Source organism: Herpailurus yagouaroundi, unplaced genomic scaffold (genome assembly GCF_014898765.1).
Source record: "Herpailurus yagouaroundi ecotype Mexico unplaced genomic scaffold, PumYag 181, whole genome shotgun sequence".
Lineage (NCBI taxonomy): Eukaryota > Metazoa > Chordata > Mammalia > Carnivora > Felidae > Herpailurus > Herpailurus yagouaroundi.
In genome coordinates this window covers 16,958,518-16,982,889 of record NW_024412412.1, presented here as the reverse complement: position 1 = coordinate 16,982,889, position 24,372 = coordinate 16,958,518, and the positions used below count along the sequence as shown (strand labels likewise).

At 40.9% G+C, this 24,372-nt stretch overlaps 1 protein-coding gene across 1 annotated transcript; it reads left to right on the top strand.

Annotated features, from left to right (window-relative positions):
- The first annotated feature begins 9,853 nt into the window (after positions 1-9,853).
- On the top strand, positions 9,854-23,658 carry MTNR1A (melatonin receptor 1A). The gene is made up of 3 exons (XM_040490376.1): positions 9,854-9,920; positions 22,312-22,425; positions 22,538-23,658. The coding sequence occupies exons 1-3, from the start codon at positions 9,854-9,856 to the stop codon at positions 23,404-23,406; spliced, it is 1,050 nt and encodes a 349-aa protein (XP_040346310.1). The 3' UTR covers positions 23,407-23,658.
- Positions 23,659-24,372: the final 714 nt, after the last annotated feature.

The following is a 24,372-nucleotide window of genomic DNA, read 5'->3' as shown; positions in this document are numbered from 1 at the left end:
TTTTTAAAGTTGTTTGTGTTTAAAGTTTTATTCTTGATTTTGTAATATAAATAATGGTGTAGACATCAGCAATTTGGTTAAGTTTTTAATTCCAGTTAACATACAGCGTTATGTTAACTTCAGGTGTACAATATAGTGTATTCAACACTTCCATACATGACCCAGGACTCCATACGGCAAGTGAGCTACCTAATCCCCATCCCCTATTTAACCAATCCCCCAACCCCCTCTCCCTCTGGTAACCATTAGTTTGTTCTCTATAATTAAGAGTCTGTTTCTCAGTTTACCTCTCTCTCTCTCATATTTTTTCCCTTTGCTCATTTGTTTTGGGTCTTAAATTCCACATGTGTGAAATCATATGGTATTTGTCTTTCTCTGCCTGACTTTATTTCATTTACCATTATACCTTCTAGCCCCTTTCATGTTGCAAATGGCAAGATTTCATTACTTTTTTTCATGGCTAATATTCCATTATATATATATATATATTATATTATTATATATTATTATATATTATATTAATATATATTATATGTTATATATATGTTTTATATATATATATGCATATGCCACTTCTGTATCCATTTATCAGTGCCCATTGATGGGCACTTGCACTATTTCCATGCTTCGTTTATTGTAAATAATGTTGCTATTAACATAGGGGTGCATGCATCCCTTTGAATCAGTGTTTTTGTATTTGGGGGGTAAATATCCAGTGGTGCAATTGTTATAGCTTTAACTTTTTACGGAATCTCCACACTGTTTTGCACAGTGGCCGCACCAGTTTGCAGTCCCACCAAGAGCGCACGTGTTCCTTTTTCTCCACATCCTCAATGACACCTGTCGTTTCTTGGTTGTTGACCTTAGCAATTCTGGCAGGGATGAGGTGGTGGCTCGTTGTACTTTTGATTTCCATTTCCCCGATGGTAGGATATGATGGGCATCTTTTCATGTTGGCCATCTGAGAGGTCTTCTGTGGAGGAACGTCTGTTCATGCCTTCTGCGCATCTTTTAATTGGATTTTTAGACTTTGGGTGTTGAGTTCTTTATATATTTTGGATACGAACCCTTTATCAGATATGTCGTTTGCCAAGTCTCTTCTCCCATTCTGTAGGTTGCCTTTTAGTTTTGTTGATGGTTTCCTTTGCTGTGCAAAGCTTTTCACTTTGATGGAGTTCCAATAGTTGATTTTTGCTTCTACGTCCCCTGCCTCAGAAGACACGACTAGAAAAATGTTATTATGGCTGATGTCAAAGAGGTTATTGCCTGTGTTCTAGGATTTTTATGGTTTCAAGTCTCACATTTAGGGCTTTAATCCATTTTGAATTTATTTTTGTGTATAATAAAGTGGTCCAGTTTCGTTCATTTGCTTGTTGCTGTCCAGTTCTCCCCACGCTATTTGTTTGGAGAATGTCCTTCTCCCATTGGATATTCTTTCCTGCTTTATTGAAAATTAATCAACCATTGGGGCGCCTGGGTGGCTCAGTCAGTTAAGCGACCGACTTCAGCTCAGGTCATGATCTCACAGTCCGTGAGTTCGAGCCCCGCGTCGGGCTCTGTGCTGATAGCTCAGAGCCTGAAGCCTGCTTCAGATTCTGTGTCTCCCTCTCTCTCTGACCCTCCCTCGTTCATGCTCTGTCTCTGTCTCAAAAATAAATAAGCATTGGGGCGCCTGGGTGGCGCAGTCGGTTAAGTGTCCGACTTCAACCAGGTCACGATCTCGCGGTCCGTGAGTTCGAGCCCCGCGTCGGGCTCTGGGCTGATGGCTCGGAGCCTGGAGCCTGTTTCCGATTCTGTGTCTCCCTCTCTCTCTGCCCCTCGCCCGTTCATGCTCTGTCTCTCTCTGTCCCAAAAATGAATAAACGTTGAAAAAAAAATTAAAAAAAAAAAACTCATTTAAAAAAAAAATAAATAAGCATTAAAAAAAAATTAAAAAAAAAAAGAAAATTAATCAACCACATAATTGTGGATTAATTTCTGGGCTTTCTATACTGCTCTATTGATCTACGTGTCTATTTTTGTGCTAGCACCGTAAAGTTTTTATTACTCCAGCTTTATAATATAACCTATAATCTAGAAATTTGATGCGTCTAGCTTTTTCTTTTTCGAGATTGCTTTGGCTATTCAGGGTCTTTTGCGGCTCCATACAAATTTTAGGCTTCTTTGTTCCAGCTATGTGAAAAATGCTGCTAGTGTTTTGATAGGGATTGCGTTAAATGTGCAGATTGCTTTGGATAGTATAGACATTTTAACAGTATTCGTTCTTCCCATCTGTGAGCATGGAATGTCTACCTATTTCTCTCTGTTATCTTCAGTCTTTTTGATCAGTGTTTTAGAGTTTTCAGAGTACAGATCTTTCACAACTTTGCTTAGATGTATTCCCCAGCTATCATTGTTTTGGGTGAAATTGTACATGGAATTGTTTTCTTAATTTCTCTTTCTGCTGCTTCATTCTGAATGTACAGAAATGCAACCAGTTTCCGTACAGTGCTTTTGTATCTAGCAGTTTTCTATTGGAGTCTTTAGGTTTTCTATATAGAGCATCATGTCATTTGGAAATAGGGAAAGTTTTACTTCCTTCTTAACAGTTTTGATTCCTTTTATTTATTTTTGTTGTCTGATTGCTGTGGCTAAGACATCTAATACTATGCTGAATAAAAGTGGTGAGAGTATATAGCCCTGTCTTGTTCCTGACCATAGAGGAAAAGCTCTCAGTTTTTCCCCATTCGGAATGAGTTAGTTGTGGGTTCTTCATAGCCGGACTTTAACTATCTTGAGGTATGTTCCCTCTAAACCTATTTTGTTGAGTTTGTTTTTTTTTTTTTTTTTTAAATCATGAATCGATGTTTTACTTTGTTGAATGCTTTTTTTTTTCTACATCGATTGAAAGGCTCATGTGGTTTTTACCCTTTCTCCTATTGATGTGATGTGTCTTGTTTGATTTGCAAATGTTGAACCACACTTCCAGCCCTAAAGTAAATTCCACTTGATCATGGTGAATGATTTTTTAAATGTATTTTGGATTCGGTTTGCTAGTATTTTACTGAGAAGTTTTGAATCAATGTTCACCATAGATATTGGCCTGTAATTCTCTTTTTTATTGGTGTCTTCATCTGGTTTTGGTTCAAGGTAAGGCTGGCCTCATAGAATGAATTTGTAAGTTTTCCTTCTTTTCTATTTTTTGAAGTAGTTTAAAAAAATAGGTATTAATTCCTCTTTAAATGTTTGGCAGAATTCACCTGTGAAGTCATCTGCTCCTGGACTTTTGTTTGTGGGGAGTTTTTTGATTAGACTCAATTTCTTCACTGGTTATCAGCCTTTTCAAATTTTCTATTTCCTCCTGTTTCAGTTTTGTGAGTTTTTACATTCCTAGGAATTCATCTCTTGCATGTTGTCCAATTTGTTCTGATACAGTTTTTCATAATGTTCTCTTAAGATTTTATTTCTGTGGTGTTATGTCCCTTTTCTCATATGTGATTTTATTTATTTGAGTACTTTCTCTTTTTTTTTTTTCTTGAGAAGTCTGGCTAGAGGTTTATGAATTTTACTGATTTTTTTCAAAGAACCACCTTTTGGTTTCATTGATTTTTTTTTTGTTTTTAGTTTCTATATCATTGATTTCTGCTCTAACCTTTATTATTTCCTTCTGTCTGCTGTTTTTAGGTTTTGCTCATTTCTAACCCCTTTTTTCTAGTTCCTTTAGGTTTAAGGTTAGTTGTGTATTCGAGATTTTTCTTGCTGCTTGTGGTGAGTTTGTATTGCTATAAACTTCTTAGAACCACATATGTTCTATCCCAGAGGTTTTGGACTGTTGTGTTTTCATTTTCATTTGTTTTTATGTATTTCATTATTTGGCTTTGATTTCCTGGTTGACCCCCTCGTTTAGTAGCATGTTATTTAACCTCCATGTATTTGTGGTCTACTCAGACTGTCTTCTTATAGTTAACTACTAGTTTCATAGCTTTGTGGTCAGAAGAGAGGCATAGTATGACTTTGATCTTCTTGAATTTGGTGAGGCTGGTTGTGTGCCCTAACATGTGATCCATTCTGGAGAATGCTCCATGTGCACATGTGCACTTGGAATGTGTATTCTGCGGTTTTAGGATGGAATATTCTGAAATTATCTGTTAAATCCATCTGTTCCAGTGTGTCATTCAAACCCATTGTTTCCTTATTGATGCTCTGTGTACATAAACTGTCCATTGATGTAAGTGGGGTGTTAAAGTCCCTAACTATTATTGTATTACTATCGATTAATTCCTGTATGTTTGTCATTAACTGTTTTATGTATTCAGGTGCTTCTATGTTGGGTGTATAAATATTTACAATTGTGGGGCATCTGGGTGGCTCAGTCAGTTAAGCATTTGACTCTTGAGTTTCGTTCACATTATGATCTCACAAGTTTGTGAGACTGTGCCCCATGTTGGGCTCTGTGCCTACAGAGCAGAGCCTGCTTGGGATCCTTTCTCTTCCTCTTTCTATGCCCCTCCCCCACTTATGCTCTCTCTCAAAAATAAACATTAAAAAATAAATATTTACAATTGTTTAATATTCTTGTTGAAGATATATTATATTATATTATATTATATTATATTATATTATATTATATTATAGTGTTCTTATTTTCTATTACAGTCTTTGTTTTAAAGCCCATTTTGTCTAATGTAAGTATTGCTACTCCGGCTTTCTTTTGACCTCCATTTGTGTGATAGATATTTCTCCATCCTCTCACTTTCAATCTCAGGAGACTTTAGGTCTAAAATGATTCTTTTATAGGAAGCACATAAATATTGGGTTTTTTTTAATCCATTCTGTCACTCTGTCTTTTGATGGGAGTGGTTAGTCCATTTAAATTCAACGTAATTATTGATAGACATGTATTTATTGCCATTTTATTACTTGTTTTTAGTTGTTTCTGAAGATTTTCTCCGATCCTTTCCTCTATTTCTTTCATGTTTTGTGGATTTTGGTTAGTTATATATTTGGATTCCTTTCTCTTTATTCTTTGCATATTTATTAGTGGATTTTAATATACGGTTACCATGAAGTTTGTATACAACCTCTTTCGCATATAACAGTCTATATTAAGCCAATGGTCATTTAAGTTTGAACCTTTTATTTTCTCCTTTCCTCCCCACATTTTAGGTATATGTTATTGTTGGTGCCTTGACTGATTTTTTTACAAAAATATTCATTTTTACTGCTTTTATGTTTCCTACCTTTATATTGCCACATTGGGCCTCTCTGTTCCATTCAAAAAGTCCTCTTTACTGTTTCCTGTAGGGCTAGTTTAGTGGTCACGAACTCCTTTAGTCTTTGCCTGGGAAACTCTTTATCTCTCCTTCTATTGTAAACTATAGCCTTCCTGGGTAGAGTATTCTTGGCTGCAGATTTTTCCCATTCAGCATTTTGCATGTATCACGGTACTCCCTTCAGACTTGCTAAGTTTCTGTTGAAAAATCTCCAGCTAGCCTTATGGGTTTTCTCTTGTTAGTTAAGGGCTTCCTTTGTCTTTCTGCTTTTAAAACTTATTATCATTCTATTTTGTAAATTTAATTATAATAAGCCTTGGTGCCTGCTTCTGTTGATTTTGATGGGAGTTCTCTGTGCCTGCTGAATCTGGATGTCTCCAGATTAGGGAAGTTTCCTTCCCCCGATTAGGGAAGTTTACAGGTACTGTTTCTTCAAATAAACTCTCTGCCTCATCTTTCTCTCTCTCTTCTTCTGGGACTCCTAAAACATGAATGTTATTATGTTTCGTGGAGTCACTGAGTTTTCCAAGTCTGTACTTAGTTTGTGTAATTCTTTTTCTCTCTTCCATTTAGCTTGATTACTTTCCATTACTGTGTCTTCTAGGTCATTAACTTGTTTTTCTGCTTCTTCCATCCTGCTATTCATTCCATCAGGCATGTTTCTCATTGCATTTATTAAGTCCTTAATCCCTGCTATGATATTCCTTATCTCTGTGTTAAGGGTCTCACTCACGTCTTCCCCTCTTTTCTCAAGTCCTCCCCCATGCATGCTCTTTCTCTCACAAAAATAAATAAATAAATAAATAGAAAGAAAACCAAAGGTGGAGGCATCACAATCCTAGACTTTAGCCTGTACTACAAAGCTATAATCATCAAGACAGTGTGGTATTGGCACAAAACAGACACATAGACCAATGGAATAGGATAGAGACTCCAGAATTGGACCCACAAATGTTTGGCCAACTAATCTTTGACAGAGCAGGAAAGAGTATCCAACGGAAAAGATAGTTCTTTAGCAAATGGTGCTGGGAGAACCGGACAGCAACATGCAGAAGAATGAAACTGGACCACTTTTTTACACCACACACAAAAATAAATTGAAAATGGATGAGACCTAAATGTGAGACGGGAAACCACTCAGATGCAGCAACTTCTTACTCAACATGCCTCCAAAGGCAAGGAAAAAAAGACAAAAATAACTATTTGGACTTCATCAAGCTAGAAAGCTTCTGCACAGCAAAGGAAACACTCAACAAAACTAAAAGGCAACTGACGGAATGGGGGAAGATATTTACAAATGACATATCAGATAAAGGGTTAGTATCTAAAATCTATTAAGAACTTACCAAACTCAACACCTGAAAAACAAATAATCCAGTGAAGAAATGGGCAGAAGACATGAACAGACATTTTTCTAAAGAAGATATCCAGATGGCTAACAGACACGTGAAAAGATGCTCAACATCACTCATTGTCAGGGGAATACAAATCAAAACCACAATGAGATACCACCTCACACCTGTCAGAATGGCTAAAATTAAAAATTCAGGAAACAGATGTTGGCAAGGATGTGGAGAAAGGGAAACCCTCTTGCACTGTTGGTGGGAATGCAAACTGATGCAGCCACTCTGGAAACCAGGGTGGAGTTTCCTCAAAAAATTAAAAATAGAATTGCTCTACAACCCAGCAATAACACTAGTAGGAATTTATCTAAAGGATACAAGAGTGCTGATTCATAGGAACACATGTATCCCTGTTTATAGCAGGGCTATCAACAATAGCCAAATCATGGAAAGAGCCCAGATGTCTATCAACAGATGAATGGGTAAAGAAGTGGTTATAGGGCGCCTGGGTGGCGCAGTCGGTTAAGCGTCCGACTTCAGCCAGGTCACGATCTCGCGGTCCGTGAGTTCGAGCCCCGCGTCGGGCTCTGGGCTGATGGCTCAGAGCCTGGAGCCTGTTTCCGATTCTGTGTCTCCCTCTCTCTCTGCCCCTCGCCCGTTCATGCTCTGTCTCTCTCTGTCCCAAAAATAAATAAACGTTGAAAAAAAAATTTAATTAAAAAAAAAAAAAGAAGTGGTTATATATATACATATAATATATATATATGATATATTATATATGTGTATATATATATCATATATAATCTATATGATATATATCATATAGATTATATATATGTGTATATATATGTGTAATATATATAATATATATATACATACACACACACACACAATGGAGTACTTCTCATCAATGAAAAAGGATGAAATCTTGCCATTTGCAACAACGTGGATGGAACTGGAGGGTATTATGCTAAGTGCAATAAGTCAGTCAGAGAAAGACAGATATCATATGTTTTCACTCATATGTGGAATTGAGAAACTTAACAGAAGTCCATGGGGGAAGGGAAGGGGAAAAAAAGTTACTAACAGGGAAACGAACCATAAGAGACTCTTACATACAGAGAACAAACTGAGGGTTGATGGAGGAGAGAGGGGTAAATGGGTGATGGGCATGGAGGAGGGCACTTGTTGGGATGAGCACTGGGTGTTGTACGTAAGTGACGAATCACGGGAATCTACTCCCGAAGCCAAGAGCACACTGTATACACTGTATGTTAGCTAACTTGACAATATTATATTAAAAAAATATTCACAATTGTTCTTTTCATTGAAGATTATGTTATAATTATATAGTGTTCTTCTTTTTCTCTTCTTACAGTCTTTGTTTTAAAACCTGTTTTGTCTAATGTAAGTAGTGCTCCTCCGGTAAATATCCTTATGATCAGTGCTTTAAATTCTCTATCAGGCATCTTCCTTATATTTGTTTCACTTAGATCTCAGGTTGTGCCCTTGTCCTGTTCATCCATTTGGGATAAACTTCTCTGTTTCCTCATTTTGTCTGCCTCTCCGTGCCTATTTCTCTGTTAAAAAAAAAAAAAAAAAAGTCAGCTGTGTCTTCTCTTTCGAAAGTAGTGACTTTATGAAGAAGAGGTCCTCGAGTGCCCTGCAGTGCAGCGTCCCCTGTTCACCAGAACCTGGCACTTCAGGAGAGTGTCCCGTGTGTGTTGTTTATGCCCTGCTGCTGCGTCTGAGTCACTTTTCCTTTCCGTGCAGTCGTCCGCACAGACTCTCTGCCAGTTGCTGGTTTTGTCTGCTTTGTGTGGTATTAGCGGGACCCAGGCAGGCCAGCTCCGAGGGTGCCTGTCTGCAGGGACCTTGAGAACGGGGCACTGGTGGGAGCAAAATCCACGTTGGGCCACTAGTCCTAGGCCAGATCTTCTGCAGCGCTGTGGTGGCTGGGGGCTGTTTGTCGAGCACACAGCTGGGCCCGGGGCAGGGAGGCAGCTGTGCACCCAGCGTCTGGGCAGGGGGTGCCGCCAGGCACGCAGCAGTGGCCGGGTGGGGCACGGGCACAGCTTTCGCCAAATTTGCCCTGAGGCCTGTGCTGAGGTACACTGTGTGTGTGCAACCCTGCCCCCTTCAGGTGGCCCCATGTTTATGCCGGGAAGCGGCATAAACACACTCCCAAACCATTACCAACAGACCTGTCTCCTCTTTGCCTCCCAGCCTTGTGTAAACGGCTGTGTGTACGTTGCCTCTCCACACAGGCTGTGTCTCTTTAAGGGCAGCCACTTGGCCATCCCTGGTGCCTGGGTGGCCCAGTGCTGAGTCAGCTGACTCTTAAAGCTCCAGGCTCCAAGTCCCACTGGTTTTACAAACTCAAGTCTGCCTGCCCTTTGGCTCTTATAGTCAAACCGTATGGGGATTAGTTTTCCCCGTGTGAGCTCCCTGGTGCAAGGGCCCGTTTCTCTGCCCTCTCCATGCAGGTGGCTCCCTCCCTCCCGCAGCCAGCCCCTCTCCACCTTTCTGCCCTTCCCAACCTTTCAGATGCAGCTTCCTCTCTACATGTAGTTGCGGAGTCTGCCCTTCCAGTCTTCAGGTCGCTCTGCAGGTCACTAACTTGGATGCGGATGATGTCTAGCTGTCAACGTGGGACAGGGTGAGCTCAGGGCCCTTCTACTCCGCCATCTTCCCAGGCTCCCCGCTGACATGGGTAGTTTGTGTTTAGCTTATACATGAAAGGCCGAATCAATGGGACTGTAATGTGGATATTTACATATTACAAACATCTCCCTAAACCACCCTTCTGGGAAAAGAGTAATGAGATCTAGAAAATGAGGAGAGTTCTTGGCAGGATTTCACACTTTTAAAAATTGAAAACTGTACTACAGCTCGAGGGTTAGGTCACTTTATGGTATGCGGAAGTTTTCTTAGTCTCTTTTACTACATATATTACTGTATGGTAACAGAACAGTCAAGACACTCCATCGATCAACTCAAGTTTACAGTGTTAAAGAGTCACCACCAAGGTAAGGAGTAGGACCGGGAAAACAGTGAGATGCAGACAGAGCGTCAAAGAGCCAGGGAGGCAAGTGGGGTCAAGGAAGCAAGACAGCGAAAATCTAAGGTGTGATCAGGTATCACATGCATTGTATGTTACACTCTTCACACAGGGTAGTATATGGACGGTTTACGTGGACAGGGTATTAGATGTCAGGACCATAAGGAGGAGGAGCGCTGAGTGAAGGCTCATTAAGAATGCCCCTGATGACTGGAGAGAAGTTTCAGCAACGCGGTGTGGGTAGAATCCAGATGTTACAGGAAGGTGAGTTGAAAGCAGGTGGGAAGACGAGAGGGGATACCTTTGAGGGGAGAGGAAAGGGCTGGTAGCCAGAAGGATAAAAGGAGGCTTATGTGTCCAGGAAGAGCCCTACAAGACGGCAGGGATTGGGAGAGGAGTCCTTGCCGGGAGAGAGGCCACCTCAGCCAGGGCTTTCTGACCGGGGAGGAACTTTCTGTGAAGCACAACACGTGGTTTTCATCACGGTGGAAGAGAAGGAATAAATATTTATCCAAAGCCAAATGTGCTCTATGCGCTCTCTCAACTCCTCACTGTGGTCACTGTTACCCTGATTTATTACATATTAGGAGCCCGAGGCTCCGAGAAGCTGTGACTTACCCGAGGGTGGTTAGCAGGTGTCATAGCCAGGATCTGAATGCAGATGTTTTTGTTTCTAAACTTATGGTCCTCGCTGCCTCCAATAATCTGAAAAGACAAGTCTTTCAAATATAGTCCTTTGAAATCTAAGAATGTAAGGCACTGCCTGTGAGCTTTGATATGCAAAATAGATAGCTTCTTCTTTAAGCCGGACTTCTTAGATCTGAGTCTATGGGATTTGCTGCGTAAAACAAATGAAAAATGTTTTCAAGAGTAGCCAACGTATATTTTTTCTCTCTTTAAACTGGTCTATCTCTTTGATGTTAGGCACAATTCAGGCACAGCCAGGGTTTTATATTTTTAATTATGAACAATAACTCAGGAGGTCTCTAATCTTGCTTTCCAAGTCCAACTCCAGGCTAATACTGGCCTGTTGAGAAAACCAACATCCTGGCAAATAAGAGCCAAAAAAAAAAAAAAAAAAAAGGAACTAATTTCTACCTTTGCATGAGTGAGGTTTAGCGACTTAGGGGTACCTTTGTTCACCCAGAAAACTGTTCCCGATCATGTGCTATGTGCCAGGCACTGTGCAGTCACAGTCCTGGACCTCAAGAGGTCTTTAGAGGGAGACAGACTTCTATGCACATGACTGGGGCATGTGCTGGTTTGATGTTGGAAACGTGTACACATAACAAGGATGAAAGGATTGAAAAGCAGTACCAGGGCATCTGGGTGGCTCAGTCCGTTAAGCATCTGACTCTTGATTTCGGCTCAGGTCATGATCTCATGGTTAGTGAACTGGAGCCCTACGTCGGGCTCCGTGCTGATGGTGTGGAGCCTGCTCTGGAGGCTCTCCCTCTTTCTCCACCTCTTCCCTGCTCAGGAGGATGCATGTTCTCTCTCAAAATAAATAAACTTAAAAAAAATAAGCAAACCCAAAAAGCATTTAAACTCTGGACCCTCTACCCAATATGGCTGGTTGGTTTGCTTCTGTAAGATAGCCTAGTAAGTAGTTTTTCTCTTTTTTTTTTTTTATCTTAGAAGTGGGTGACTTGTGTAGAAAACTACCTAACTGCATCACAGAGCTGAACGTCTGTCTATCTCAGGTGCCTAGAAACAGAACCTGAGAGGGAGCTGGCATGTTCACTGCTCCTGCTTTGTTGAGGGAGTGCTCTCGGGAGAGACCTGTGGTGGGTGAGGGATTCTGACTAGGGCAGGGAAGGGCAAGCAAGGAAAGGATCTCAGGTCCAGCGGAGACCTGGCCTGATCTGAGAAGTTGAGGCCTCCGGGCGTAAATCCAACCACAGAGTTGTAGCCATTGAAGGTGAAGGGGCTGGCCTTTTGTACCCCATTGTCAATTGGTCATCCATTGCCTACTCAACTGAGGGCAACTCTCTGGAGAAGGGTGTAGCTGCAACTAAATGGAAGCACCCAACCTTCATCAAAAGTCCAGGGATAAGTGCACCTACCAGCCTGGCAGAGGGACTTGAAAAGGGGACTTGGAAAAGACATCGGCAACATCTACTCCAAGGGCGGTGACATAGAGAAGAGGTAACAACCAACCCAGAGACCAGCCTGCCATAGTAATGGGCTCCCCCCGCCAGCATTTTGAAGAGGGTCCACATAAGCAAATGAATTCTCCGCAGGTTACACCATTGCACAGATTTAATTGTTACCAAATTAGGACCAAGATAGCTAGAGTAGCACCATGTTGATGAGGACAAACTCAAGGCCCAAACTTTATACAGTGTTAGGGAGAGAGATTTCTTGCCTGCCAGGTGACTCAAACTTTCCTCCTCAAAGTTCCCCACATTGGCATTCCAGCCTCAGTTGGGATGCTTGGTTTTCCTTTGGCTTTGATCACAGGGTGTGGCAAAACCAAGGCACTGCAGGGGAGCTCCTGCGTTGCAGACACACACACATCACTGCTCCTACTGTGTGGTAACAACCCAGTTTTCCCTTGAAAATCAGGATTAATCACCCCCTTCGGGACGGTCTATTGATTCTCTGGGAGGAGGAGCCCAAAGCAGCCAGGTGGCAGTCTCAACTTCCAGTTTGGGGAAACCAATGTTATGTCTCTTGGTGGAACATTCTTCTCTTGGGAGCTAAGACTTGAGAACAGAACCTACAGTTGTGAGGGCAGGAAGCAAACGTTCTGCGAGGGTATCACTAGGATAATTAGGTGAAGAAAAATGACCATTTCCACCCTTGATTTTCTGGTCCATGAATCCAGTCACTGATTTAGAACACACACTACACCCTGGGGGACACCCCAGGCTCATCCAGCTGGTGCTGGAAGTAAACCTTCACAAGGCATTCTACCGCAATGCCTTGCTTCATTTGCTGTAAATTGAGTTCCTCCATCAGAAGCAGTGTTTTTACCATAAACAAAGACAAAGGCATCTTGTAAGTCTATGAATGTCAGCTTGGTGGAAGAATTAAGGGTACGAAAGGCAAATCCAGATCCAGAATATGCTTCTGTTCCACTGTGAACAAAGTACTACCCCTCTGATGATGGCAGTGGTCCAATGTAATCAATCTACCGCTATTGTCTGGCTGATATTCTTGGGGAATGGTGCCATATCAGTGTTGGTCTCTGCTGTTGACAGGGTGCTGACACACCAGGTCAGCAGTGGCTATAACCAGGTCATTTTAATGAGTAGTACTCTGTGTTGCTGGGCCCATTAATAACTTCTGTTTCCGGTGCATAACTTTGTGAGCCTAGTGGTCAGGGACAGTGGTGGCTGAACGAAGATCAATGTACACAGGTTGTGTCATTAAGATCCTCTTCTAGACAAAAGAAAGCCTGAATAGCCATACTTATATCAGACAATCTAGAGTTTACCATAAAGACTGTAATAAGAGATGAAGAAGGGCATTATATTGTAACTAAGGGGTCTATCCCTTAATCATAATTAAGGGGTCTATCCACCCATAAGACCTAACAATTGTAAACATTTATGTGCCAAATGTGAAAGCACTCAAATATATAAATCAATTAATCACAAACAAAAAGAAACTCATTGATAATAATACCATGACAGTAGGAGACTTCAACACCCCACTTACAGCAATAGACAGATCATCTAAACAGAAAATCAACAAGGAAACAATGGCTTTGAATGACACACTGGACCAGATGGACTTAACAGATACATTCAGAACATTTCATCCTAAAGCAGCAAAACATACATTCTTCTCCAATGCACATGGAACGCTGTCCAGATTAGATCACATACTCGGACACAAATCAGCTGTCATCAAGTACAAAAAGATAGAGATCATACCGTGCCTATTTTCAGACCATAATGTTATGACACTCAAAATCAACCACAAGAAAAAATTTGGAAAGATAACAAATAGTTGGAGACTAAAGAACATCCTACTAAAGAATGAATGGGCTAACCAAGAAGTTAAAGAGGAAATTAAAAAGTACACGGAAGCCAACGAAAATGATAACACCATAGCCCAAAACCTTTGGGACACAGCAAAGGCAGTCCTAAGAGTGAAGTATGTAGCAATCCAGGCCTACCTAAAAAAGGAAGAAAGGTCTCAGATACACAACCTAACCTTACACCTTAAAGAACTGGAAAAAGAACAGCAAATAAAACCCAAAACCAGCTGAAGTCAGGAAATAATAGAGATTAGAGCAGAAATCAATGCTATTGAAACCAAACAAAAAAAAAAATCACCCAAAAAACCGATCAATGAAACCAGGAGCTCGTTCTTTGAAAGAATTAACAATTGATAAACCACTAGCCAGTATGATCAAAAAGAAAAAGGAGAGGACCCAAATAAATAAAATCAAGAATGAAATAGAAGAGATCACAACCACAACAGCAGAAATACAAACAATAATAAAAGAATATTATGAGAAATTATACGCTAATAAAATGGGCAATCTGGAAGAAATGGACAAATTCCTAGAAACATATAAACTACCAAAACTGAAACAGGAAGAAATAGAAAATTTGAACAGACCCATAACTAGTAAAGAAATGGAATTAGTAATCAAAAATCTGCCAAAAAACAAGAGTCTAGGGCCAGATGGCTTTCCAGGGGAATTCTATCAAACATTTAAGGAAGAGTTAACACCTATTCTCTTGAAGCTGTTCCAAAAAATAGAAACAGAAGGAAAACTTCCAAACTCTTTTTATGAAGCCAACATTACCTTCATTCCAAAACAAGATGAAGACCTCACTAAAAAGGAGAACTATAGGCCAATTTTCCTGATGAATATGGATGCAAAAATCCTCAACAAAATATTAGACAACTGGATCCAACAATACATTAAAAGAATTATTCAAAAATTATCCCACAAGCAAGTGGGATTTATACCTGGATGCAGGGCTGGTTCAGTGTCCACAAAACAAGCAATGTGATTCATCACATCAATAAAAAAAAGGACAAGAACCACATGATCCTCTCAACAGATGCACAGAAAGCATTTGACAAAATATAGCATCGTTTCTTGATAAAAACCCTCAAGAAAGAAGGGATAGAAGGATCATACCTCAAGATCATAAAAGCCATATATCAAAGACCCACTGCTAATATCATCCTCAATGGAGAAAAACTGAGAGCTTTCCCCCTAAGGTCAGGAACAAGATACGGATGTCCACTCTCACCACTGTTATTCAACATAGTATTGGAAGTCTTGGCCTCTGCAATCAGACAACACAAAGAAATAAAAGGCACCCAAATTACTCTTCACAGATGACATGATCTCTATATGGGAAACCTAGAAGATTTCACCAAAAAAACCTGCTAGAACTGATCCATGAATTCAGCAAAGTTGCAGGATACAAAATCAATACACAGAAATCAGTTGCATTCCTATATGCCAATAATGAAGCAACAAAAAGTGAAATCAAGGAATCGATCCCATTTTCAATTGCACCAAAAACCATAAAATACCTAGGAATAAATCTAACCAAAGAGGTGAAAAATCTATAATTTAAAACTATAGAAATCTTATGAAAGAAATTGAAGAAGAGACAAAAAAATGGGAAAATATTCTCTGCTCCTGGATAGGAAGAACAAGTATTGTTACAATGTCAATACTACCCAAAGCAGTCTACATATTCAATGCAATACCTATCAAAATAACACCAGCATTCTTCACAGAGCTAGAACAAACAATCCTAAAATTTGTCTGGAACCAGAAAAGACTGCTAATGGCCAAAGCAATCTTGATAAAGAAAACCAAAGCTGGAGTCATCACAATTCCAGACTTCAAGCTGTATTACAAAGCTGTCATCATCAAGACAGTATGTTACTGGCACAAGAACAGACACTCAGATCAATGGAACAGAATAGAGAACCCAGAAATGGACCCACAAACCTATGGCCAACTAATCTTTGACAAAGCAGGAAAGAATATTCAATGGAATAAACACAGTCTCTTCAGCAAGTGGTGCTGGGAAAATTGGACAGTGACATGCAGAAGAATGAACCTGGACCACTTTCTTACACCATACACAAAAATAAACTCAAAATGGATGAAAGATCTAAATGTAAGACAGGAAGCCATCAAAATCCTAGAGGAAAAAACAGGCAAAAACCTCTCTGACCTTGGCCACAGAAACTTCTTACTCAACATGTCTCCAGAGGCAAGGGAAACAAAAGCAAAAATGAACTACTGGGACCTCATCAAAATAAAAAGCTTCTACACAGCGAAGGAAACAATCAGTAAAACTAAAAGGCAACCGACAGAATGGGAGAAGATATTTGCAAATGACATATTAGATAAAGGGTTAGTATGCCAAATCTATAGAGAATTTATCAATCTCAATACCCAAAAGACAAATAATCCAGGGAAGAAATGGGCAAAAGGCATGAATAGACACTTCTCCAAAGAAGACATCTGCATGGCCAACCAAGCCATGAAAAAATGCTCCACATCACTCATCATCAGGGAAATGCAAATTAAAGCCACAATGAGATACCACCTCATACCCGTCAGAATGGCTAACATGAACAACTCAGGCAACCACAGATGTTGGCAAGGATGCGGAGAAAGAGGATCTCTTTTGCACTGCTGGTGGGAATGCAAGCTGGTGCAGCCACTCTGGAAAACAGTATGGAGGTTCCTCAAAACATTAAAAGTAGATTCACCCTATGACCCAGCAATTGCACTAGTAGGTATTCATCCAAGGGATACAGGTGTGCTGTTTTGAAGGGGCACATGCACCCCAATGTTTATAGCAGCCCTATCGACAACAGCCAAAGCATGGAAAGAGCCCAAATGTTCATCGACGAATGAATGGATAAAGAAGGTGTGGTATACGTATACAATGGAGTATTACTCAGCAATGAAAAAGAATGAAATCTTGCCATTTGCAACTACATGGATGGAACTAGAGGGTATTATGCTAAGTGAAATTAGTAGGTCAGAGAAAGACAAGTATCTTATGACTTCACTCATTTGAGGACTTGAAGAGACAAAACAGATGAACATAAGGGAAGGGAAAGAAAAATAATATAAAAACAGGGAAGGGGACAAAACATGAGAGACTCTTAAATACGGAGAACAAAGAGAGGGTTCCTGGAGGGATTGTGGGAGGCGGGATGGGCTTGGGTAAGGGGCATTAAGGAATCTACTCCTGAAATCATTGTTGCACTATATGCTAACTAACTTGGACGTAAATTTAAAAAATAAATTAAAAAAAAAAAAGATCCTCTTCTGGCTAAAAACAAAAGAAAACCCCCCCAAAACAAAAAACAAAAAACAAACAAAATACCCCAGATCCTCTTCTGCTGAGATTGCTTTCTGGTGAGTTTTGTATGGGACCCACGTATCTTCATACTCATTGCCCATTCTGAGAGGCCGGTGTTCCTACTCTTTCTCCGGCTTCCTGTGTTACCAGTTTTCTAAACCTGTTCTTTCCAGTCCTTGACCATCTCGCTATACCATTAGCCACTGTCTATGAATCAGGGTAAGTGTGTGCCTGGGGCCATCTCGGTTTCCAGGCAAAATCAACAAGCAGTTTCAAGTTCTGTTCAAAGTTCTATTCACTGGGTATAGTTGGCCTGTAGTGCTGCAACATCCAATTTGGGACAGGACTAGCATGTCACGAGAAACCATCAGTAAAGCATGCCAGGGGTTTTTTCCTTCCTTATTAACTGACCACAGGGGACTCCTCATGAGGCCATAGGTGGAGGCTGTGAAAAAGGGGGCAATGTGGTAGGAAGGTGGGCCATGGGCATCTGTGACACTTGCTCATGAAATTTCCTTGTGCCCTCAATACATGCTTGGGCCAGATTTTGTCTACACCACTTCTGTTCTATACGGTGCAGGCCAACTTGATTGATTTTAGCGGGTCAGACAATACGTAGTCCATAAGAGATTTTTCAGATCACACGGTCACTTGGTCATCTGTGGTCAAGTTTTCAGAGTCTGCTAATGCTGAGGAGCAAGCCAATGACTGTTTCTCTAAAGGGGAATTCTAGTCTGCAAAGGAAGGCATAGATTTGTCACAAAATGCTGAGTTTATGGTTATAAGTCACTCTATGTGCCTGGTAAGGGAGCCTTACATCTCCAGATCTACTACAAACAATTCAAACACCATTGGATCATATGAGTCCAATGGTAGAATAGCTTTCAGAGACTTTTCTTATTCTCAGCTCTACTCGAAACTGCCTGCTTTTTGGGTTACTCAGTAAATGGATTGGTGTAGCATGTCAAAATTAGGGGTCTGTGTGTGTGTGTGTGTGTGTGTGTGTGTGTGTGTGTGTGTGTATTTAGTGGTAGGAGGGTGATGCACCAACTCGTTTTTCACCTTGGAGATGAACACAGGTGATATTTTAAATAACTCTTTTGCCACTGTATACCATGAACTACCAGGGTCCCTCTTGCTCCCGGAAACAAGGTTTTTAATGCCTTTAAATCTAATGCCATTAGAGAATTAAATCCAGGCCACTAAGAACCAACACAGAGAAACCCTCCTTAAAGTTTCTCGGTCTACTTCTAGTACCAAATTTTATATCAGTCAGGGTTCAATCAATTTGAGAAACAAAATGAGTAGAGCAATTATGGGAGCTGATTAAACAATTCAGTTGAAGCTGTTGCTTCTATGTCTGGTGCCGGGGCCTTGTATTAGCCAGGGTTCGTCAGAGAAACGGAGCCAACAGAATATATATATTCTAGTAGTATATTCAATGTATTCTATTCAGAGAATAATACGTTCTCTAAATAGCAGTAGGACATAGGATATATACAATAAATAACAGAATAGTCTATTAGTATGCTAGTATATATTCTATTTAGAATAGTATATTCTATTAGTTTATTAGTATATCTATTTTATTAATATATTATATATCCTATAACTTATATTGGCTTACTGTATTTATTACCAAGAACTGACTCGCTTGACTGTGGAGGCTGAGAGGTTCCTCAGTCTACCATCTATAAGCTGGAGACCCAGGAGAGCTGGTGTGGTTCTGGTCTGAATCCCAAGACCCGAGAGCACCTGTACTGTCATCCCATTCTACAGACTGAGAAGACTGACGTTCCAGCCTAAGGAGGCAGGCAGAGAGACTGAGTTTCCCTTTCCTTCAACTTTTCTGTGTTAGTCAGGCCCTTACTGGATTGGCTGACACCGGAGGACCTCTGCTTTACCCGGTCTGTTCATTCAAATGCTAATTTCCTCTGGAACCACCCTTCCAGACACACCCACAAGCGATGTTTAACCGGCTCCCTGAGCATCCCATGAGCCTGGTCGTGCTGACACATCAAATTAACCATCACGAGCCTAGAGTCTATAGATAAGGCACCTGAGAAGAAGAGATGGATGTTAAGAGGGAAAGCAAGGGCAAATGAGATCGTTGGAGGAAGGGCTGGAACCCAGGAGGACAGACTGAACTCTTGTCAGTCTCCCTTTCTCCAAGCCAGGCTGGAGCTCCGAGAAGGAGCAGGAGACGCTGTGGGCCCCCTGCATCGGCGACCCTCACTGCAGGCCGGGGACAGGAGTGAGAGGGCCAGAGCCCCCACAGTGCCTGGGGCCGTGTGCCCGCCTGGAAGCGCACAGAGGACTCGACTGCTGCTTCGCTTCCACCTTTTACCCCTCGTGCGATGGTCTCTGCCGGGGAACAGAAAACCCTGAAGCTCTGCATGCAAATGCCCTTTCAGCTTAGTCCATATAAGAGAGACCCACTCTGCATTTTGTGGCAAGACACAACTCTGCGCCAGGCCCTGTTGTAGGGGGAGAAAGATGCGTAAGGTGGGCACCACCCTCATGGACTTAACAGCTTGAGCTGTGGGAAGATGGTAAGAAGAAAAGTATTTCTAAATAGAAAGGCGATGACCCCTTGCCCTGGTCATTCCCAGAGGGAAGTCCCCGGACTCGTGCTGAAGGAGGCGGTTCAGCCAAGGCAACTCTTCAGCTGTCTGCTATCTGATCTTATTCACATCCGTGCCACATTTCACTTACAACTTAAGGTTTTATTCACCAGAATGATTGTTTGCTGAGCACTTTATAGTTTGCCTGTGTCTTTAATCATCGTGAGGCTGTTTGCGGTATCTTCTTGTTACCGGTACAGAGACCCATAACTGCCTTCCCCTCATTCTGGTTCTAAGATGCTTTTTTAGAATTATGCCTAAAGAGGCTCTAAGCCAGGGCCTGCCTGGCCAGAGGGCCCATTACCCAACTCTCACCTACTTCTAGCCATAGGAACTCTCTTAGGGAAATGCACCAAGTGACATTAACAAATAAACAGCCCGTGGCAATCTTGCATTCATGGTATGACTTCTTCCGATTGAGTTCCCCGTTTCTCAGCTTTCCTCACCTCTAAAAAGTAGGAATTATCCTGCATGATCACTAGTGTTCCTCCCCATCTTAACATCCTCTGAGTCTACAGTTCCTCTGGGGCAAGGGCTGGACGTAAATCCAACAGAAGAGGAATTGCTAGCCGTTCACAGGACTTACTTGAAATTTCAGAATGCGTTGTTGTGCTGGTTGTACAGAGGGTTGGGTGTCTGCAAAAATGGAGAGATGGCGGTCTATCTGGACACACACAGGGCTGAGATGAAATAGGTGATCTTATAATGTGGATGATCATGATTAAGTTAATTACTCTTACCTCATCATTCTTCTCCCCAACACACACACCCTCTACGCACACATTGCAGATGTGATAAAGCTTCCAGCTGAGACACTATTAGCCATATCTACAAAGAGCCTGTGGCTTAATTGTTTTTTTTCTCCCAACTCTGGTAAAATGGGATTAGTTCAAAGAAAACTAAAGAAATGACTTAATGTAACGACTTAAAAAAAAAGAAGCCTAATTGCTGCAAACTACATGGGGCAGAGGATGAATGCTATGAAACAAACCTGTGACAGTTTATGATCTCAGTTTTAGGCTCTTGAAAAATAAATCTATGTATGTCCATTTGTCATTATGACGTTTTAGGTAAAAATGTACTGCTTCGATGACAAGTTGTAGCTGAATTTCACATATTGTACATATTTTTAAAGTATTACCCACTTTGAGTTAAAAATTCATTAAAACATGCCCACGTTGGAATTTAAATATTTCACTGGCGATTGGAATTGTTCTGTGGGGAGAAATAAATTTGTTTTGATTGCTTTAATTTGGCCTCGTATAGCCAGCTTTTGAAGAAGTTGTATTTACGACAATTTATCTGAAATTCCTACTTAAATGGCAAATCCATGATTTTTTTTTTAGCCACAACTATCTTACTTCACTTCTTTGCAATTTTTGGAGGACTGTGAAATAAAATTAACCAGACAGGAACTTCCCCTACAAAGGTGATTTTATTTCAGGTATTGGGAGATGACAATTTAATATCTGCCATCAAGCATTTGAACAGAAGTCCCAAGTGGGTACTATTCTAGATGCATTTATGAGGTGGACACACTTTTAGGGTACTATAGTATGGAAATATAGCAAAGTTAAGTGCACAAGTATAATAAAATGCAAAACGTAAGGTCCCTCTGCCTGGAATGTTCCTCCCCACTTCTTTCATGCTCACTGCATTCCTTTTCTGTACGTATTGTACTTCTTTCTATCTTATTTTTCTAAGCTTAAGGATCATAGGATCACTGTCTGTTCATTTCTGTTTCTCCACCACCTATTAAATGCATTCGGTAAGGTTTTATTGAATGAAATTTATCATGAGTTAATCCAAATTAAATGTGGTATAAAAATGTGATTTAGAGGCCTTAAAAAGAGGAAGGTTTTCCACATAGTTGGGCAAGTAAGTAAAGGCTTTGGGCATTTCTATCGAAAATGGGTTTGGGAAAATGGGTACCATTTTAAAAACGGGAGAGAGGAGCCATTCAAGGCAGAAAGGAGAGTAAGAAACAAAGACAAAATGAGCCACCAAAGTAAAGAACATCCTTGCAGAGTATCTTCTAAAATTTGACTAGAGTTCCTTGTTTTTGGACTTTAAAATGTGTTGCGTTATTAACATAGAAAATATTTAGGGTTTAATTTTTAGACCTTAAGTTCTTTATGAAATCTACAAGTATTTCTACCTTCTCCTTTGGATTGAGGTGAGTATTGTAGAATACCAACATTTGTGGAGCGCTTATCACGTGACAGATTCTGCTTGGTACTTGACATAGACTGTCTCAATTCACGCTCATCATCCCCTTATGAAGAAGGTACTATCGTTATCCCCATCTTAGAGAAGAGGAAGTCGGCATCTGGTGAGATGATGATACTTGCCTCAGGGAGACAGCTAGCAAGGGGTGAAGTCAATATTCTAACCCAGACAGTTGATGAAAGAACCCTTTTCCTCTTAACTGTTATACTATGGTCAAGGATTTATTGCTCCCCAAGAACAGGAGTTAGAGGCAGCCTTTGAGGGTGGCTGGAGACTTAGAGGGACAGAAAGCTCAGAACTTAGAGAAGTCACATGTCACTTGGGAAAATGTGGGACATGAGGTTTCTCAGGCCATGTAGAATATTCCAGAACAAAATATGTAACACGAGTATACCGAACTCGAGATTTTTTTTTTTTTTTAATTACAAGAGAAACCAAATGGTTTGAAGAATATCAGTTTCTGACATGGAATATGCCTCGTTTTAGGGACGTGGGAATTTGTGAACAGCAGAACTGACTTGACCAGGGCCATGGTGGGCTTACTTCCGGGTGAAGATGGCCTCCATTTCATTTATCATGCGGCAGCAGCTGTGATGCCCGGTTAGCTGAGTTGTAAGAAGAGCTCTTTGAGCAAACAGAAGTGTGAAAGAAAACCCCTGCAATCCGCACAAGATCGGTAACAACCTGTGTTTTCTAAACCTTTCTCTTTTAGGAAATCTATTCGTGGTGAGCCTGGCGGTTGCGGACCTGGTGGTAGCCGTGTATCCATACCCCTTGGTGCTGATATCTATATTTAACAACGGGTGGAATCTGGGCCATCTGCACTGCCAAATTAGCGGGTTCCTGATGGGCTTGAGTGTCATTGGCTCAATATTCAATATCACTGGAATTGCCATCAACCGCTATTGCTACATCTGCCACAGCCTCAAGTACGACAAGCTGTACAGTAACAGGAATTCCCTCTGCTGCGTGTTCCTGATATGGATGCTGACCCTCGTGGCGATCGTGCCCAACCTGCGTACCGGCACCCTGCAGTACGACCCGAGGATCTACTCCTGCACGTTTACGCAGTCTGTCAGCTCAGCATACACAATCGCGGTAGTGGTCTTTCATTTCCTCGTTCCTATGACCGTAGTCATCTTCTGCTACCTGAGAATATGGATCCTGGTTCTTCGGGTCAGGCGGAGGCTGAAACCGGACAGTAAACCCCAAATGAAACCACAGGACTTCAGGAACTTTGTCACCATGTTTGTGGTTTTTGTACTTTTTGCCATTTGCTGGGCTCCTCTCAACTTTATTGGTCTTGCCGTGGCTTCAGACCCCGCCAGCATGGTACCCAGGATCCCAGAGTGGCTATTTGTGGCGAGTTACTATATGGCATATTTCAACAGCTGCCTCAATGCCATTATATATGGGCTCCTGAACCAAAATTTCAGGAAGGAATACAGAAGAATTATAGTCTCACTGTGTACAGCCAGAATGTTCTCTGTGTGTCGTTCTCATGATGCTGCAGATAGGGTTAAATGCAAACCCTCTCCGTTAGTGACCAACAAGAACCTAGTAAAAATGGACTGTGTTTAAAACACAAAGCATTGCTGACAAGGTGTACACACTTCTCAAGGTCTTACTCATTTTCGTGGTTGCCTCCCTCTTGACAGATGCCTAGAAGCACAGGGTAGTCGAGAAAACTTGCACTCTTAGGAGGTTGTCTCCAGTTTATGAGCTCTGTGGGTTCAGCCTTTTGAATCGGTCTCTAATTCTGCTTATGAAGAGAAATACAGAACCTAAGAGTTACATGTTGATTGGAGAACATGGTTCAGGGACAGAGGCGTGGGCGGGCAATGATTTTAAATAAAAATGCTAAATGTATTCACGTGGAGAAACAGTGTGCAAACTTTTATGGCAAATGAGCGTCATAAAGCATTTGCTTTTTTCCTCCACTTTTTGAAGATTTCTTGTAGGAAAACAAATGATGTGTCGTAGTCATAAGCAAATGGAACAACAAGAGAGAAGTGGATGACTGATTCATTACACAGCGACAGGCTGAAAACAAATCAGGGAATAACAACACATCAGCAACAAACCACAGCAAAGTTTTCACTTGGCATTGGTAGCAATGGGTGACTATAGTCATGATTCTAAATGCGGTCTCTTTCTCTCGAGTGTTGCATGTTCAACTAGATAAAGAATGAACTATACGACGGAGCTCTTTTCCAGATCTCAATAACCACAGTATTTGAAAGCAATAGCGAAATACAAAATTCTATTGGATTTTATTAGACATTGGCTTATTTTGTCACTGAAGATTATTCATGTCGCTGACAAATTGTTTTGAATTGATCTCTGTTAATTTATGAAGTCATTTAATGAGTTTAGTTAAAATGTACCAAGAATCAAAGAGCTATAGATCCTTAGGTATAGTGCTGACTGTGTTCTAGATTGATAATCTCTTTTGGCAAGTAGATATCTGAACCAGATTGCTTTCCTTGTATAAATATTTCAAAACAATATTCTTTAATAATTCATTTCAGTATTTGATTGCTCTAA